At 48.3% G+C, this 18,184-nt stretch overlaps 1 protein-coding gene across 1 annotated transcript in view; it reads right to left on the bottom strand.

Annotated features, from left to right (window-relative positions):
- The window catches only part of Clptm1 (CLPTM1 regulator of GABA type A receptor forward trafficking), a 30,246-nt gene that overhangs the window by 10,587 nt on the left and 1,475 nt on the right, over positions 1 to 18,184 (bottom strand). The window contains exons 2-4 of the mRNA XM_050126325.1: positions 11,455 to 11,567; positions 1,672 to 1,795; positions 835 to 993 (exon numbers count right to left, since the gene is read on the bottom strand). Of these exons, the coding sequence (XP_049982282.1) occupies positions 835 to 993; positions 1,672 to 1,795; positions 11,455 to 11,567 (396 nt within the window). The remainder of the gene's footprint in view (positions 1 to 834; positions 994 to 1,671; positions 1,796 to 11,454; positions 11,568 to 18,184) is intronic.

Here is an 18,184-nt window from a genome sequence, read left to right as displayed (position 1 = left end):
AGCTACACAGACTACCTCAAAAACTAAAACCCACTGGCAGGGGATCTAGCTCAGCTCTATGGTACTTACATAGTGTGCAAAATAGATGCTCTAGGTTCAATTGCCAACATTAAAAATAAAAGACTGCTGAATGTCTGTGTGTGCCCAGTCCTCTGCTGGACAATGATGACACAAACACTGCTAAGCCACGCATTACCCTCCTAGGTCTCAAGGACTGGTGAGAAAGATCTGTGCCCAGACAGAAGACCCAGCACGCCTAGCCTACAGAAGTCAACAGGCCATGAGGCTAGAGAACGTACTTAAACCAGCTAAGAAAGGCTTCCTGGAAGAGGCAGGCCTTGAACCCAGAGCTGGGGAGCCAAGTGACTCTTCCACTAGATACTGACCTTGGGAAAGCCACCAAGTTGCAACTAACCCCAGTTTCACCTATCACACTGACAGTAGACAGTGACAGTTACATGAGACAGTAATAGTTACATGCTTTTGGTTTTGAGACAGATCTTCCCATAATTCCTGGCTTGGTCTTGAACTCATGATAATCCTCCTGCCTCAGCTGTCCAAGTTTCTGGAACTATAGGGGAGTGCTACCACACCCAATCGCAACACTTCTCAGTTTACGGGGTACAGAGGTTTCCATGCATCAGCCTGGCTCGGGCCTGCACAGCAAATGCCCCATCACCATTTATTTATATAACCTTGAAGCTATGCTGTTTGGCATCATTGTGCTAAGCAGGCCCTCAGGGACAGTGACCAATGGCTAACTGGCTAAAGCTGGGGATCACACCACACTCGAGGTGGCTGCAAGGACCCAGGCCAGAACAGGGTAGGGGTTACCTGAGGGATATCAAGCTCTGCAAAGTGCTCATAGCAGCCATCTGAGTTCTCCCCACTAGTCCAGTCGCCGTACACCAGGTCATGCTGCTCCCAGAAGAGTGCTGAGGTGGCATTGAAGTCTGTGAAGTGCTCGTGCTCTGAGATGTACACATGCAGGTTCTGTGGAGAGAGGAGGGTGTTGGGATCACCAATCGGATGTTCATGGGATGATGGTATTTGTGGACAGCGCCTAATGCAAACTGGTAAACTCAACTTTTGCTTTTGCTGGCTCTGCCCTGAGCTATGACATCAAGGAGCTTCAGATTGGCAATAATGAACTTAAACACAAGGGGAAACAGGACCACCACAGATGGCTGTGGAGACCTGGGACAAGCAAGTCAAAGGCCAGTGCCTCAGAAAGGGAGGCAAGCTTGGTGACCTCCTCCCCTGTTCAGCCCGGCTCTGCCCTCACCAGGATCCACTATTCGGTAGTAGTCTGCTAATAGGCTGGGAAATGCAGCAACAGAATCAAAGCAAATATGGATCCAGGAGGGGCTGAGCGGTCTGGTGACTGTGCCGTTAACCCAGTCACCCTGTTGCCCACGACCCACGAAGGCAAAACATGTTTCTGGAAGAAAACTCCCAACGGGTGCACAATAACCAAGAAGACTGCTACTTGAGGTCCCCAGAGTCATGTTTTCTCAGTCTCTTGGGTGGCACAAGTCACACGCACTGATGGGGTAGGGCATCCGAGTCCCACGTGTCCACAGAGCTGAGAGCAGTCAGGAAGTGTCCCATCCTGCTGGCCCTCAACACACCACTCTCCCAGCCCTCAAGTTCCTTCCCACCTAGCATTACCATTAGAGTGTCTTTGGGGAAGAGGTTGCGGCTGGCGACACGTGGGGCTCCTCCGGGTCCTGACTGGTCCTGAGGGGATGGCCCTCGGCGGAACCAGCTGCTGATGGCCCAGATGATGAAGATCCTGAGAAAGAAAGAAGCAGCAGGTAAAGCCCTATACCCTATGCCAGCATCTAGTGGATCAGCCTCCACACTAGCCCCTGCTTCCTGAGAGCTGAGGCCGTGAGAGAGCGGTGGCAGGGCTAGTGAAGGCAAGGTACTATCTTGGACAGAGGCTAAAACCCCTATGCAAGCAGGCTGCCATCCACACAGGGCCACCACCTTGACCCCTCCAGGACCTCACACCATGCATGGGCTCAGACACTCAGGCTCAGAGGTGGGAGTCTAAGGCAGTCAGGTAGGTGCTTTGGCCCCAAGAGGCCTAAGGAAGATCCAAAGACCTAGACTCTTCCCACTGTACTAGCAAAAAACCTTAGTGCAATTACTCTCAGTTTCAATGGCAGACTAAAAAAGATGGAGGTAATCAGTTAGTCTTTTTAGCCACAGAAAACCAGTTCTAGTGGTGGTGGCTTCTTTTTTTGTGGTATTAAGAAATTGAGCCAGACCAGGTGGTAGTGGCACAGGTCTTTAATCCCAGCACTTGGGAGGCAGAGGCAGATGGATCTCTCTTGAGTTCCAAGCCAGCCTGGTCTACAAAAGCTAGTGCCAGGACAGATTCCAAAGTTACAGAGAAACCCTGTCTCGAAAGACCAAAAAAAGAAGAAAAGAAAGAAAAAAATTAAACCAAGGCTTCTCATATGCTGCTAGTCAAATGCTACCACTGAGCCACACCTCAGCCCCTGACTTGTGGATTCTAGGCAGGTGCTCTACCACTGAGCCACACCTCAGCCCCTGACTTGTGGATTCTAGGCAGGTGCTCTACCACTGAGCCACGCCCCGGCCCTTCACTGGCGGGTTCTAGACTTTGGCACTTAGCTATATCCTAGCCATTTTATTATATTATTTTTCATTTCGAGCCAGATTCTTATTAAGGTGTCTGAGCTGGCCTTGAACTTGAGATTTCTTCTTCGATCATCTGGCCTGGGCCGTCAGGCCTAGCTTGAGCAACATTTTCAGTCTCATTCTCCCAACCAAACTAATGAGAAAGGCTTAACAAAGCTAATTACCAACTGTGGTGCACACCTTGATTCCAACACTTGAAAAGTGGCAGCAAGAGGAACAGAAGTTCAAAATCATCCTTGACAACACAGTGAACTCAAGGCCAAAAAACCCAAAATAAAATATAATGCAAATCAGTAACAGCAAAACAAAAAGATTAGACAGATGGCTGAGGAGCTGCTGCAGACTGGCCTATGGCTTCATTATTAATTGACATAAGAGGGCCCACTGTGGGTGGTACCTGGTGACCCCAGGCTACGTAACAACACTGTATCTAAGCAAGTGAGTTAACCAACAAGCAGTGTTCCTCAAGTTTCTGCTCCAGGCCCTACCGACTTCCCTCAATGTAACCCAAAGAATACGCCAAATAAGCCTTTCCCACCTTGGGTTGCTCTTCTCAGAGTATTTTATCTTAGCAACAGAAAAGTAACTAACACCGCTTCTAATTCCAGCACTAAAGGACAATGCCCTCTCCTGGGCTTCGCACGCACACTGCCGTGTGGACCACACATGCACATACTCATTCTCTCTCATACACACAGAATTTTTTTTTAAATTAAGACAAAACAAAAAACTGTTGGGCCTTTAATCCCATCCAGCACTCAGGAGACAGAGGCAGAAGGATCCCTGTGAGTTTGAGGCCAGACTGGTGTACAAGAGTTAGTTCTGGGACAGGCTCCAAAGCTACAGAGAAACCCTGTCTCGGAGAAAAAAAAAAAAAAAAAAAAACCAACAACGACAAAACAAAAAATTAAAATCAATCAATAAAATAAAATAATTTGGTTTTACAGAATTACTATATGCTAAAAGATCTATAGAATAGCATGCAGTTCAGTGGTCAGGAGCTTATCTAGTATATGCAAAGGCCCTAAGTTCCACTCTGCTACTTCACACAATCTGTACACACATGCACACATTATACCAATGTATTTTCTATTTAATAATACTGACGTAGCAAGGCTACAAAGGATCCTCCCTATCTCCATCAGAGGAATCAACCAACTTACAGATCAAAAACACTAAGGAAATAGAAACTGTAACTGGGCTTGGTGACAAGCTTGTAATTCAGAAGGCTGGAGCAGGAGGATCCTCTGAGCCCAGAGAAGGAAGGCCAACCTGATTCTATCACATCCTGTCTTCTGAAAAGCCTCGGATTTGGGGTTGGGCTGACTGAGCAGCAAGCCCCTGGTTGTCTCTCTTCCCACAACCAAGGTCAAGGTTTCAAACTTATTCAGCCACGCGTGGGTACTAAGAATCTGAACTGAGGTTCTCATGCTTGGCCACTGGGTGGGTCATCGCCCTAGCCTTGGTTGGCTTTTTGAGTAAGTCTCACTCTGTAGCTGAGGTTAGCTTAGAACTCACAGCCCTTTCTACCTCAGCCTCCTGACTGCTAGAAATATAAGTGCAACACCCAGTCTCAGGCGAGACTCGACCTCTTGTAACCTTTGGTGGGGTGTGAAGAGCATGCACCTTCCCCGAGTTCTAATGGCATGGTGCCCACCCCATCAATGTTTTCCCTGTGTGAGCTGCTCCAACTATTTCATCAGGGGAAAAGGCATGTACAGCTCCCAGGGTGAAGCTCAGTGACAGAGGCTGTCCTGGCAAGTGCAAGGCTGCAAAAAAACACAACAAAAAACAACAACGACAAATAAAAAACCCACTAAGTGGAAAAGTACTGTGAGTGAACGCTCAGTGGGTTGGTACCTCCTAGCTGGGCCCCATTAGGGCAGGACCGGGCACAGGGACCTGCCTCTGCCTGTTGAAGCCAAGGAGCCCTGGGGTCTGGGGTCTCAGGGGCTGCAGCCCAGCTGAGCCACCTGCTCCCAGTGCACAAAGCTGACAAAGGTCTGGAACCCATGCTCTCTGGGGACCCCTGCGGCCTCCAGTTTCCACTTCAGTAAATACTCCAAGGGAGAGCACGGGAGCAGCACTGCCCCTGTCGGAGAGGCCTTCTGCTCCCATGTGTGGACCAGTGCTTTCTCCAGTTCAGGCCTTAGTCACCTGGCATGCATGTGAGGCCATCAGAAAATCACCCCTGGAGCCCTCTCAAAGGGCTTGTAGGAAAAAGCTCTTCCTCTATGGACCCAGGCCTTCCCAGGTTTCCAAACTTCTCTGAGTAAAGCAGGCATGGTGGCTCATGCCTGTGACTTCAATCCCTGAGAGAGCGGCAAGAGGACTGCTCAAGTTCCAGGCCAGACTAGACTATGGAGTGGGACCTAGTCTCAAACCAAGACAAAAACTTGTTTAAAAAAAAAAAAAAGGCAATAAATCCTCTATCCCACTACAAATAGCCTCCATTTATATTTATTTATTTGTTTCTTTATTGGTTTTTCAAGACAGGGTTTCTCTGCCTCTGAGTGCTGGGATCAAAGACGTGCTTTTTTTGTTGTTGTTTGTTTTCTGTTTTTTTGTTTTGTTTTGTTTTTTCGAGATAGGGTTTCTCTATGGCTTTGGAGCCTGTCCTGGAACTAGCTCCAAAGGCTGGTCTTGAACTCACAGAGCTCTGCCTGCCTCTGACTCCTGAGTGCTGGGATTAAAGGGATGCGCCACCACCGCCCGGCAGGCATGCTATTTTTACAGTCACAAGTGCATAAAGCTTATAAACCAATGAGTGTGACAGCTCATAACTGTTAATTCCAGCTTTCGGGAGACAGAGACAGGAAGATCACCAAGAGTTTAAAGCGTGCTGGAGCCCAGTGAGTTTAATGTCAGTCGGGGATACATAAGAAGTTGCTATCTCCGGGAGGCAGAGGCAGGCGGATCTCTGTGAGTTCGAGACCAGCCTGGTCTACAGAGCTAGTTCCAGGACAGGCTCCAAAGCCACAGAGAAACCCTGTCTTGAAAAAAACAATGGCAATGGGTTTTTGATTCTACTGGACCTATTAGTTTCGTGGGAGCCTAGGCAGTTTCGTGGATGCTCACCTTACTAGACCTGGATGGAGGTGGGTGGTCCTTGGACTTCCCACAGGGCAGGGAACCCTGATTGCTCTTTGGGCTGACGAGGGAGGGGGACTTGATTGGGGGAGGGGGAGGGAAAGGGGAGGCGGTGGTGGGGAAGAGACAGAAATCTTTAATAAATAAATAAAGTTAAAAAAAAAAAGAAGTTGCTATCTCAATACACAAACAAAACAACAACAAAACACATGCACACGTGCAATGCGAGACAAAGACAGGAGCTGTAGCTCAGGAGGTAGACATAACTTGGCATAGCTAGGCTCTACATTCCCCAGTACTATCAAAAAGAAAAGTCAAGCCAAGAGAGGAGGCACTTGCAGGTGTGTGCGGGCACAAGCATGCACGCACAAGAACCAACCATCTCTCTCTGCTCCTTTCCATGCCCCAGTCCTTCTCCAGGTGAAGGATGAGTTTAAATCCATGCACATCATCCTAATACAGAGGGCCACTGTCACATAATCTGTTTCGGGGAGCTTTGTGTATCACATAACTATGTCAGAATCTTGGTTCTCATCTCTAAAACTGGCACCCAGGCTGGAGAGAAGGCTCAGCGGTTAAGAGCAGTGGCCGCTCTTCCAGAGGACATGAGTTCAATTCCCAGCATCCACATTGTGGCTCACAACTCTGTAATCCCAGGGGACCTGATACCTTCATGCAGACATAAATAAAAAGAAGTTAAAACAAAAAAAAGAATCTGGCCCAGGTGTGTGATTCACACCTTTAATCCCAACACCTGGGAGGCAGAGGCAGGTAGATCTCTATGAGTTCCAGGCCAGGCAGTTATATGGTGAGGTCCTGTCTCAGTAAAGAAAATGAAATAAAAATTGAATTCTACAGCTCGTGTGACTGATGTATGTAGTGTGTTACTATGCAAGCCTGGTGATCATGTAAAGTAGGAGAAAACTCCACAAAGCTGTCTTCTGACCCCCCCCCCACCTTCACTGCAGCACATACCAGACCACCAACATCAAATACAAACAACACATAATTAAAAAGTAAAACAACCTCTATACTTAGCATATTTGGGGCTCTTAGTTCCAACCACAGCAACACACACAGACACACACACACACACACATACAGAGACATAGACTCACACAGACAGACATATGCATACACAGACAGACACACAAGAGACATACACATAGGACTTGAAATGGATGAGATGGTCTGTGAGCAGCCGCCCACACCCTCCTGATGTCTGCTGCCACTAGTTCTAAGAAAGGAAATGAGCCTGCAGAGGCTGAATTGGAGCCCCCTCTGAAGGAAGCATCCCTCAGTACTAAGGCGCAGATTTCCAGATATGAACTAATGAAAAGCACTGGGAGGGTGAGATGCAGGCCGTGAGAAAATGAAGGGAAGGACTTGAGCGAGCTAACCTGTCCTATAAGTTGCTTGGCGCATGAAAGCAAAAAGTGAGCCAGAAGTGATGGCACAGATTTGTGATCAGCACTCAGGGAGTGGAGGCAAGACTGTCCCAAGTTACAAGCCAGTCTCGGCTACATATCAAGACACTGTCTCAACTGAGATAGTGAGAGTGAGAGCGAGAGGGGGGAGGGGAGAAGAGAGGGAGACGGAGAGAGAGGGAGAGAGGATGATGATGAACAAGGAAGGCCAAGGAGCTGGGCATGTAGCTCAGTTAACAGAGTGCTTGCCTAGCATAGAAAACCCTGGGTTTGCTCCCCAACACTGTATGAACTAGGGGGACAAGGAAGTGGAGGGGCTAAATAGGATCAAAATACATATGTACAGGTATAAAAATGTTATAGGAAGGCCATTATTATGTATAATAATTATATGCTAATAAAAACTTTAACCTCAATACCTAGGAAACAGAGGCAGGGGGATCTCTAGTAGTATGAGGCCAGCCTGGTCCACATAGTGAGTTTCACACTTGCTTCTAAATAAATAATTAAATCTTTAAAAGGAGCTGGAGGGGCTAGAGATGGCTCAGCGGTTAGAGCACTGGCTGCTCTTTCAGAGGACCTGGGTTCAATTCCCAGCACCCACCTGGCAGTTTATAACTGTCTGTAGCTCCAATTCCATGGCATCTGACATCCTCACACAGACACACATTCAGGTAAGACACCAATGTACATAAAAGAAAAATAAATTTAAAAGAAGCTGAAAATTTGGTTTAGCCACCTTGACAACTGATCTCACTCCTCGGGACCCACATGGTCACAGAAGAAAGCTGACCCCAAGTTATCCTCTGACCTCTACTCGCACACCATGGCACATATGTACATATACAAACAACCAATCAATAAATGTAATCTTGTAAAGGTTTGGTTCTGTTTAGCTTTCAAGAAAGGAGATCTCTGAGTAACAGCCCTGGCTGTCCTAGAACTCCTTTAGACCAGGCTGGCATTGAACTCATAGAGATCTGCCTGTCTCTTCCTCCCCGCAACTGCTGGGATTAAACTAATCTAAAGAGCCTAGCAGAAGGCTCGGCAGGAACCTATGTGGCAGAAAGAAAACACAAACTCCCACAAGTTTCCTCTGGCCTCTACACATGTGCTGTGGTACACATGCATTCACAACAGGTATTCCCATGCAATAAATGAATGAATGAAAGTACAAACACACAGACAGGAAATAACAAGGAAATCTGAAAGCACAGGGCAAGAAGGGAAGACGAGAGAAAAAGGGATAAGGAACAGGTTCCACGGCTGAGAAGCCTGGGCACAAACGGCAGGAATGATGCCAGAATATGACTGGAGACTGCAATGCAAGTCATGGTTTTGATTGTTTTTTATTTATTTTTTGGAGTGCTGGAGAGAGCCTAGAACCTCAAGCATGCTATATAAGTGCTCTCCTGCGAGCCACGCCCATGCCCTCTACAGGGAATACCCTTCTAAAACAGCAGTCACCCCTTTTCTGTCACACATATACCTCCCTCCTTCTGGTGACAGATTTTCATGGGATCCCTAGGATGAATTCAGCTGGGAATGCAGTTCAGTTAGCAGAGGGACTTGCCCAGCACACATGAAGCTCGGAGTGGCATTCCTAGCACCATACGTGGCATACAGGTATGGTGCCACATGTCTGTAATAACCATGTAAGAAACTGCAGAGGTGAAAGCAAGAGGATAGAAGTTGAGGGTCACCCTTAGCTATAAGTTTGAGGCTACCTTGAACCACATGAGAACATGCTTTAAAAAGAAACAAACTCCAACAGGGCAAGACATGGTAGCACGTGTCTGGAACACCAGTGCTGAAAGACTGCCCCAAGTTCAAGGCCAGCTTGAGTAACAGCTGCCTAAACAGAATTAGGGCCAGCAAGATGGCTCAGTGGGTGAAGGTCAAGCCTCTACCAAGCCTGAACCTGAGTCTAATCCCAGGTCTTAGGTGGCGAAAACTGAATTCTGAAAGGTGTCCTCTGCCTCCCAAATTCTTATACACATAAAGTTTTAAGTTACAGTTGGGCAGTGGTGATGCACTTTTAATCCCAGCACTCCAGAGGCAGGCGGATCTCTGAGTTTTGTCTCAAAAAAAGGAAGAAAAAAAATTCAATGTATAACTAGAGAGACAGCTCAAGAGTTAAGAGCACTGGGTTAGTCCCCAGCACTCACAAGCTGGCTCACAACTATGCCTACTCTAGTCCCAAGGAGTCCTACGTCCCTTTCTGATCCCTGCAGGCACCAAGTACACACACACACAGTACACACAGGCAAAACACTAATACATATAACATAAATCTAAAAAATCTTTTTCTTTTTTTTGGTTGGGTTTTTCAAGCCAAAGTTGCTCTGTATAACAACTCTGGGTGTCCTAGAACATGCGTTATAGATCAGGCTGGCCTTGAACTCACAGAGATTTACCTGCCTTTCCCTCCCAAGCACTGGGATTAAAGATGTGCAGCACCATAGTCTGGCAACCCTTTTCTTTTAATGCAAAATGCAAAAGAGAGAGAGACAGAGAGGAGAAACCAAACCAAACCAAACCAAACAAACAAACAAAAACCAACCACAGGGGCTGGAGAGATTGCTTAATGGTTAAGAGCACTGACCCCTCTTCCAGATGACCTAGGTTCAATTCCCAGCACCCACATGGTAGCTCACAAGTGCATAATTTCAGTTCCAGGGGACGCAACACCCATGGCACAACACCAATGCACATAAAATTAAAAAAAAAAAATCCTCTATCCAGGAAAACATGAGGCTCCTAATGTTGGTAAACATTAGATACATCTGCTAGACCTAGTGGCTCACACCTATAATTCTGGCACTCACTCATGTCTGAGGACTGGACTAGAAAGTGAGACCCCGTGCAAACACAACACACGCCTGCATCCCTACTGCTCAAGTATGTACTGTGCATGGTCCCTAAGCAAGCTGGCGATTACGGTGAGTTCTCATGAGCCAGGAGGATCACTGTGAGTTTCAGGCCAGCAGGACTACATACTGAGACCCATACTAAACAAGAGGACACAATACCTATATCTGTTGTTAATGTAAGGCCTATTTACAGAGCACCAGCTGACAAGAAATTTTCTTTTTTATTTGTTTGTTTTTCTGAGACAGGGTTTCTCTGCAGTTTTGGAGCTTGTCCTGGAACTAGCTCTTGTAGACCAGGCTCGTCTCGAACTCACAGAGATCCTCCTACCTCTGCCTCCTGAGTGCTGGGATTAAAAGTGTGCGCTGCCCAGCCGACGAGAGATTTTCTAAACTACACGAGAAGACACAGATGTGTGCTATGCACTTAGGATGTCACTGCACAAGTGGCACGGGCACATTCTCAACAGCATGCACCGTGTTGTGTGAGGGCAGAGATCATTTCTAAGCTTAAGGGAAAATCTACCAAAGCCGAGCCTCTAATTGTTTCTAGAAAACTTCTCCCCTTTCAGTGCCTGGTAGGACTCCATTTCCCATACAGAGGGGGTTTTCAGCCAGTCCTTGCTTCAGGCCCGTCATTTCAGCGTTTGAAAAGCTGAGGCAGGAGGGTCAAAGGTTCAAGGACTTGGAACAGTGAGATGGCTCAGCGGATAAAGATGTGTGCCGTGAAGCCTGACGGCCTGAGTTTGATCCCTTGGACCGACAGGGTAAAAGAGTAAGCTAACTCCCAGTTGTCCTCTGACCTTCACATGTGTACCTTGTCAATGCACACCTTCCTATGCACATAAAGTTACTAAGACAATGTAATAAAAAAGTTCAAGGCCTGCTTGGACTACATAGCAAGTTCAAATCCAGCCTGGCAACTTAGTAAGACTGTGCCTTCAAATAAGGGGCTTGAGGTGTGCCTCAAGTACACCCAAGGCCCTAGGTTCAACTCTTGATACTACCAAAAAGGATGCCTTTCATCCCAGCACTTAGGAGGCAGAGGCAGGTGGATCTCTGTGAGTTCAAGGCCAGCCTGGTCTACAGATGGAGTTCCTAGACAGCCAGAGCTACATAACAGAAAGACCCTGTCTCAAAACAAACCTACTTTAGGCTGAGTGCTGTCCAGGAGGGCTCTCTAAGGCTCAGAAGCCAGCATTAAAGAAGGTGACTACTGGGGTGACATGAAAGGCTGGAGCTTATCCACAAGGTACTTCTCTGGGCATGGAGATCGTGAGGCCTCTGTGTGCACAACCCCTCTGCCAAGGCAGCAATGTGCCATTCCTGGTCACCAGTCCCTCTCCCCAGGTCTTGCTGTTTGCAGAGTGGGAGCCCCAAGCCCACCTGCTCACCTGAAAAGCACGCCTTTGATGACCTGCCAGGCGTTGGGGGCAGGCTGGGGTGGGGGGTTCTGAGGCTGGGTCTCGGCCGGCGTGTCCCTCCCAATGCTGCCATTGCTGGTCACCTGTGGGGGAAACAAAGTGGAGGGTGAAGGAGCTGATTTGGGAACCCTGAGTTGCAGAGGCTGAACACATAAGGGTTTCACCAATCTTCAGGAAAGGCACACGCAGGAGTGCCAAGGCAGGAAGGTTCCAGAGGAAACTGCTCCCCAGGTATCATAATTTTAAAAAGGCAGCACGTGAGAGAAAGACGCCAAGCGACAGAGCTCAGATGGAAAGGTGGGAGGGGAGAGTGGAGACCAGCCTCTGGGGACAGGAGTGGCAGAAAAGGAGAGGCAGACAAAGAGAGACATAGAGACAGGTAGAGAAGCAGAAAGAGAGAAAGGAAGAGACAGAGATTGGTTAAGGCCCACCTTTTAAAAGGGAACGTAGCAAAAGTGCACAGAAGGTGCTCTTAGTGGCTGCAGCTGAGGATGGATTCTGTCAGGACCTCAAGGGCAGGCAAGTACAGATGCCTGAATACTACCACCAAGAATATTGTGCTGGGGATGGTGGTGATGCAAACGCACTGACCAGCGTGGCAGCACCGAGAAGTTGGCGCTCAGAGGGAACCTGTGGCCAGACCTAGGGCTCAGGTGCTAAGAGCTAAATCACTATACTCTGGGGCAGGGAGCAGATGCAGGTGCAGCCAGCATCTGAGGGACAGTCCAACAGTCCAAGCTGAACACTGTCCATAGAGAGCTGTCCTAGGACTCTGCAGTTGATATTAAAGGATGGTGGCCACCAAGGAAGGTCCTTCCCTGGGCATGAGGGTTTTCTCAAGTGCTGCAGTCCAGCAGGGAAACAGACAGCCTGGAGCAGAACCTCACTACTGTGCGCCGGCATACAAACATCCGTCCCCGCGCACCCAGCCCGACACCAAGATCCCACCCACTGTACTCTGCAACTGAGCAAAGACTCAGAGAGGTTAAGACACTTGTCTGGATTACTCAGGAGCAAAAAAAACAGGGAAAAGGGTTAAGTAGGGATGATGTAGAAAGAATCATGTCTCACCGGGCAGAGAGGCACATGATATAATCCCGGCACTTGAGAGGTGAAAGAACCAGGAGTTCAAAGCCAGTCTATGCCATCTCAAAACAAGACCCCTCAGAAGCAGAGGCACACCAGAGACACTCTGACAGCCAGGAGGGAGAGTCTAGGGTAAGGCCATCTCAGAAGCCTCTCTTTGGGCCCTGCTGGCTCCCCAGTCCTGACCTCGTCCATCTCTCCTGCCAGCTGTGCCATCCCCTGTCAGCCTTCAAGGTGTACCTGAGGGCTCCAGAGGAGCACAGTAGTTCAGAGCACAGGCTGCTCTGAGAACCCCAGTACCCAGCACCCACACAGTGGCTTACAACCATCCATAACTCCAGTTCCAGGGGATCCAACACCCTTTTCTGACCTCCACGGGTGCTAGGCAAGCATGTAGTACATATGCATACATGCAGGCAAAGTCCTCAGATGTATAAAATAAAACAAATCAATCTTTAAAAAGGGGGTGGGCAGGAGCTGCACCACCATGGGTATTGGGGAGAATCAGCACCTGATCTACTTGTGAAGTCAACAGATACAGTGCCTCAATGTCCCGGGGCTCCACTGCTCAGCCTTCTCTCCCAGGACCTTGAACTCCAGTCTCACACATCTTTCCTGATCAATTCCCAAAAGGGAACAGAGCAAAGCAGCCATGGAACAGGACAGGTGTCATTTGTACCTCTTGTCCCCATTACCAGCAAGAGCCCTTCTTATTATTACCCAAAGTGCAGGACAGCACCGAGGTGGCAGGGAGGGGTCAACTCTGGGGTCCAGTAGACCTCAGCTTCTCCCACGGTTCTTGCCTGAGACTCCTTAGGCATGTCACACCCTATGCCTTGGAGACAAACTTGTGAAAATCCTGGCACAGAGTTAACATAAAAGCTCCCCTCCATGGGTTCCCAGAACTGATCTGCATACCTACTGTGTGCCAAGCCCTGAGCTAGGTGGCAGCCACTAAGCTCAGGGGCCTGGTGGAAACACACCTGCAGAACAGCAAGCAGTAACGAGCCGTGTGCAGCGCCACATGCTTACCAGGACGACACTCACCTACCGACCGACCTAGCATCCATTTACATCTGCTTCTCTATCTTCTCCCTACCTGCTTACCTACCAGCCTATCACCGACCTGATTTAGGCAGTAGTCCAGTGTTTACCCAGCCCTTTCTGTGGTACAATCAACGTTCTTCCTAAAATACATAACTAAGATAAACAGAAAATATGCTTTGGAGAAATAAGCAGAAGGCTACAGACACCAGGACATGGGGTGTAGGAACCCACACAGACTGGGTCAACAACTCGGTGAGCCTCGCAGGCTGGGAGAGATGCAGTCACATGGGGAACCTAGGAAAGGGTATTTTAATGGTGGGGAAAGTATAAGGGCCAACAGACATGTCTGGCTACAAGGTGAAAATCTTCCAACAGACCTTACTGAGAAGGCTGATGGTGGAACTATGGTTTCTAGCAAGTCTAGATAGACTCAGAATCAGGAAGAGAGGTGGCAGCCAGGTCAGGATTTGAAGTCACACTTGGCTGTTTCTCCTCACAGTGATGGGAATCAAATCTAGTCCTCTGAAAAAGCAGCAAGTGTTCTTAACTACTGAGCCACCCAAAGGTTTTTGTCTGCCAGTCTGTCTATCTATCACTAAACATTGCTTTGTTTTGTTTTTGTCTTTTGAGGCAGGGTCTACATAGCCCTAGCTATCCTGGAACTTTTTTTTTTTTCAAGACAGGGTTTCTCCATGCAACAGTCCTGGCTGTCCTGAAACTGCTTGGTAGACCAGACTGGCCTCGAACTCACTGAAATCCGCCTGTCTCTGCCTCCCAGTACTGAGATTAAAGGCGTGCGCCACCACTGCCTGGCATCCTGGAACTTTCTATATAGACCAGGCTGGCCTCAAACTTACCAAGTGCTGGGATTAAAGGTATGTGCCAATACCCCTGGCTTTTTTTAATTGTGTATGTCAGCATGTGCATACACACTGTATATGCATTTGCATGCAGTTGCCCCTGGAGGCTGCTGAGCCTGAGCTGGAGTTACAGGCAGTTACTTGTGAGTTGCCCAATATGGGTGGAGGAAACTGAACTGCAGTCTCCCACAAAAGCAGAATTGCCTCTCATTGGCTTAGCCAGCCAGCGTTCCAGCCCGAGAGGTGTGCAATCCCGCAATCCCAGCACTCACTAAGCAAACACAGACAGATTTCTGTGGGTTTGAACCCAATATGATCTACATGGTGAGTTCTGGGTCGGTCAAGGATACAAAGAAAGCTCCTGTCTCAAAGAAGTACACATGCTCAAGCTACAGAGAAACCCTGTCTCCAAAAAAAAAAAAAAAGTCAATACATGAGTAATTACTTCGTGTGTGAGTGTAAATGTGTGTGTGATGTGTGTGGCATCTGGAGGACAACTCTAGAGTTAGCTCTTCCTTAGTTTTTATGTAGACTTTAGGAACAAACACTGGTTGCCAGGCTTATATGGCCGAACCATCTCCCCAGCCTCTCCAACCCGAGTTTTAACTGCATCTAAACAGGTGAGGTGGTGTATACCTTTAATACCAACTCTTTGAAGGAAAGGCTAGAGGGCTGCCTTGAGTTTGAAGCCATCCTAGGTTATACATGAGGTCCTTTCTCTACAAAACAGCATTAAAGCTAGGTGGTGGCACACGCCTTTAAAGTCAGTACTTGGGAGGCAAAGGCAGCTGGATCTCTGAGTTAAAAGCCAACCTGGTCTACACAGTCCCAGGAAAGCCAGAGCTACATATATAATAGAGAGATCCAGTCTCAAAACAAACAAAAGCCAATAAACAAGCTGGGCAGTGGTGGCGCACACCTTTAATCCCAGCACTCACTCTGGGAGGCAGAGGCAGGAGGATCTCTGTGAATTCGAGGCCAGCCTGATTTACAGAGCAAGTTCCAGGACAGGCTCCAAAGCTACAGAGTTCTGTCTCAAAAAACCAAAACAAACAAACAAGCAAACAAACAAACAAAAAAAAACCAGAAAAACCAAAAACCAAACCAAACCCAAAAAAAAGAAAACCCACAAAAACAATAACAGCAACAACAAAATCAGGGTTGGAGAGATAGTTGAGCAGTTATGAGCTCACAACCATCCATCACCCGTTCTAAGGGATCTGACATCTATAGGCAACAGGCAAACATGTGCTGCATATACATACATGCAGGCAAAACACTCATATGAAAAAAATAAATCTAAAAAAAACTAAAAAGACAAACTAAAACTGCTTTTGTCCTGCACGTCTACAGTCTGTTTTCTGTCACATCTCCTAACCAACACAGCACAGCAGCTACTTGCAGAGCATTTCCACCCCACCAGCACGAACCATGAGGCAGGCGGGTTACATGCCAACAGTGTGCTACTCTACAGAGGCATCTGAGATTTGAGGTCTGAAGAAGGAAATCCTAAAACCAGGACCCTGTGGTCTCACACTGTAGAGTGCATCCAAAGCCACTACACTCTCAAACAACTGTGACTGTATCTACGTTGGACTTCAACCAAGAGGTGACCCTCCTGTGGCTCCCCTTGCCCATGGAGTCAAGGCCAAATCCTCACTAGCATGGCACGCCATGCCTCCGCACTTCTCTGTTCTCTCCCCCTACCTGTCTGGCCACAGTGCTTACTTAGCCTATCTGATGCCCTTCCTCATGCCACGTATCTTCTACCTCAGGGCCTTTGTACAGGCTACTCCCATTACATCAATGGTTATTCCTTCTGGAAATTCTCTTTTACCTCTATTGGGTCTTTGACAAAGTGCCACCTCCTCTGAGAAGTCTTCCCAAGACCCTACTTAAACAGCAGCTCTCCCACCTACCCACCACTCACTCCATACCACATCCCAGCAATGTATCTGTCCAAGTCACTGCCATCTGAGATCAGGGAGATTTTTATTACTGTGTCCCCATCCATGCTTCCCCACCTCCAACTGGGCTCACAAGGTCTGGGAGAGCAGAGCCTATTTTACCCACAACCATGTCCCCAGCGAGTCAGGCACCTGTGGAGGTAAGAGGAGCAGGCTGCTGTGACACAGGCAAGGGAAGGATCTGCCTGCTCCCTACTAAGCCAGTTGGCTAGGGAATGATGGGAGAGAACGTGAAGGTAGCAGAGAGGTAAGTACAGCTCCTGTCGTGGCTCCAACCAGTCTGGGAACAGCTGTGACCACCATGGCTGTACAGAACCATGCCTTCAAGGACCGCTGAGATCCACCATGACCACCCAGACTCCAACTCAGTCCAGCCTCTGGCTAAGTCCCATTCACTGCTGCAGAAGTGAGCTGGCACAGAACACCTGCCAGGGATGGGCTAGGGTGCAGCTCAGTGTGGAGGGCTGGCTAAGCATGCAGGAATCCTCCTGGGTCCCACTACCTATACCATTGATAAAAACAGAACAGTCAGGCAGTGGTGGTGCACACCTTTAATCCCAGCACTCAGGAGGCAGAGGCAGGCGGATCTCTGTGAGTTCGAGGCCAGCCTGGTCTACAGAACGAGGCCCTGGACTGTTACAAAGAGAAACCCTGTCTCAAGACAAACACAAACTTTCCCCCTCCTAGCACCTTCTCTGGGCCAGCCCTGAGCTGAGGGGCCAGCGATACAGTATTGGCGTAGAGTACAGTGGAGAAGACAATCCCAACAGAGTAGCTGGCCCAGCAGAACCCCAGAAGCCCAAAGGGCACACCTGACCCAACCTGGGAGGACGTCTACCTTGGGGAGAGGAAATCTAAGATCAGAGGACAAGTAAAGATCATCCAGGTAGGGGTATGCTGGCTCCTGTCAGGAGGCTGAGGCAGAGGAGTTTGAATCTGAGGCCAGCCTGGGTTACGGGAGACTCTTCAAGCAAACAAATAAACAAAAACAAAAACTGCCCCGCCTCCTGTGGGTCCGGCACGTGCCTTGTGATTACAGCTGCCTCCCAAGTTCCTTAGTGGGTGCTCCTGGGGCCTGTGTGAGATGGCAGACACAAGGACCCGAGAGTGAGAAACAGGAGAAGGAGACTGCGAGGAGGCCAGGTTTGCAGTGGGGGACACTCTCCAATCTCTGGCTCTCTAGCACAGGTCATTCTGCCTGCCCTACCCCCAAGAACATTTAGAAGTTTCTAGAGACATTTTTGGTTGTCAAGCCAGGAAGGTGCATGCCCGCTACAATGTAGTCTACAAACACCAGACACAGTGCAAAGCATCCTAAAGTGCAGGTGCACTGAAAGATTTCCCAATTCAAAATGTCAATAATCAAGGGTGCTAAAAGCCTAGTCTAGGGTGGGCAGTATTCGGGAGGCAGAGGCAGATGGATCTCTGAGTTAGTTCCAGGACAGCCAGAGATACACAGAGAAACCCTGTCTTGAAAAAATGAAAGGGGGGGGGGGAGAGAAAGGACAAAAATGGAAAAAGGAATAAAGGAAGCCTAGTCAAGAAAAAAAAAAAAAAAAAAAAAAAAAAGTCATGCCAGGTCTTGATCTACTTTAAAAAAAAAAAAAGTGTGTACTTTATCCTGAGGGCCAAAGGATGTTAAAAGTTTACAAGCATGAGCTCGGATTAGCGACATATGCCGATCATCACAGCACTTAAGAGGCTGAAGCAGAAGGGTGGCGAGTTCAGGGCCAGCCTGGG

The sequence above is a fragment of the Alexandromys fortis genome, unplaced genomic scaffold, assembly GCF_014885135.2.
Source record: "Alexandromys fortis isolate MF-2015 unplaced genomic scaffold, M_Fortis_MF-2015_v1.1 scaffold_240, whole genome shotgun sequence".
NCBI lineage: Eukaryota > Metazoa > Chordata > Mammalia > Rodentia > Cricetidae > Alexandromys > Alexandromys fortis.
This window is presented reverse-complemented; position numbering and strand designations above follow the sequence as displayed.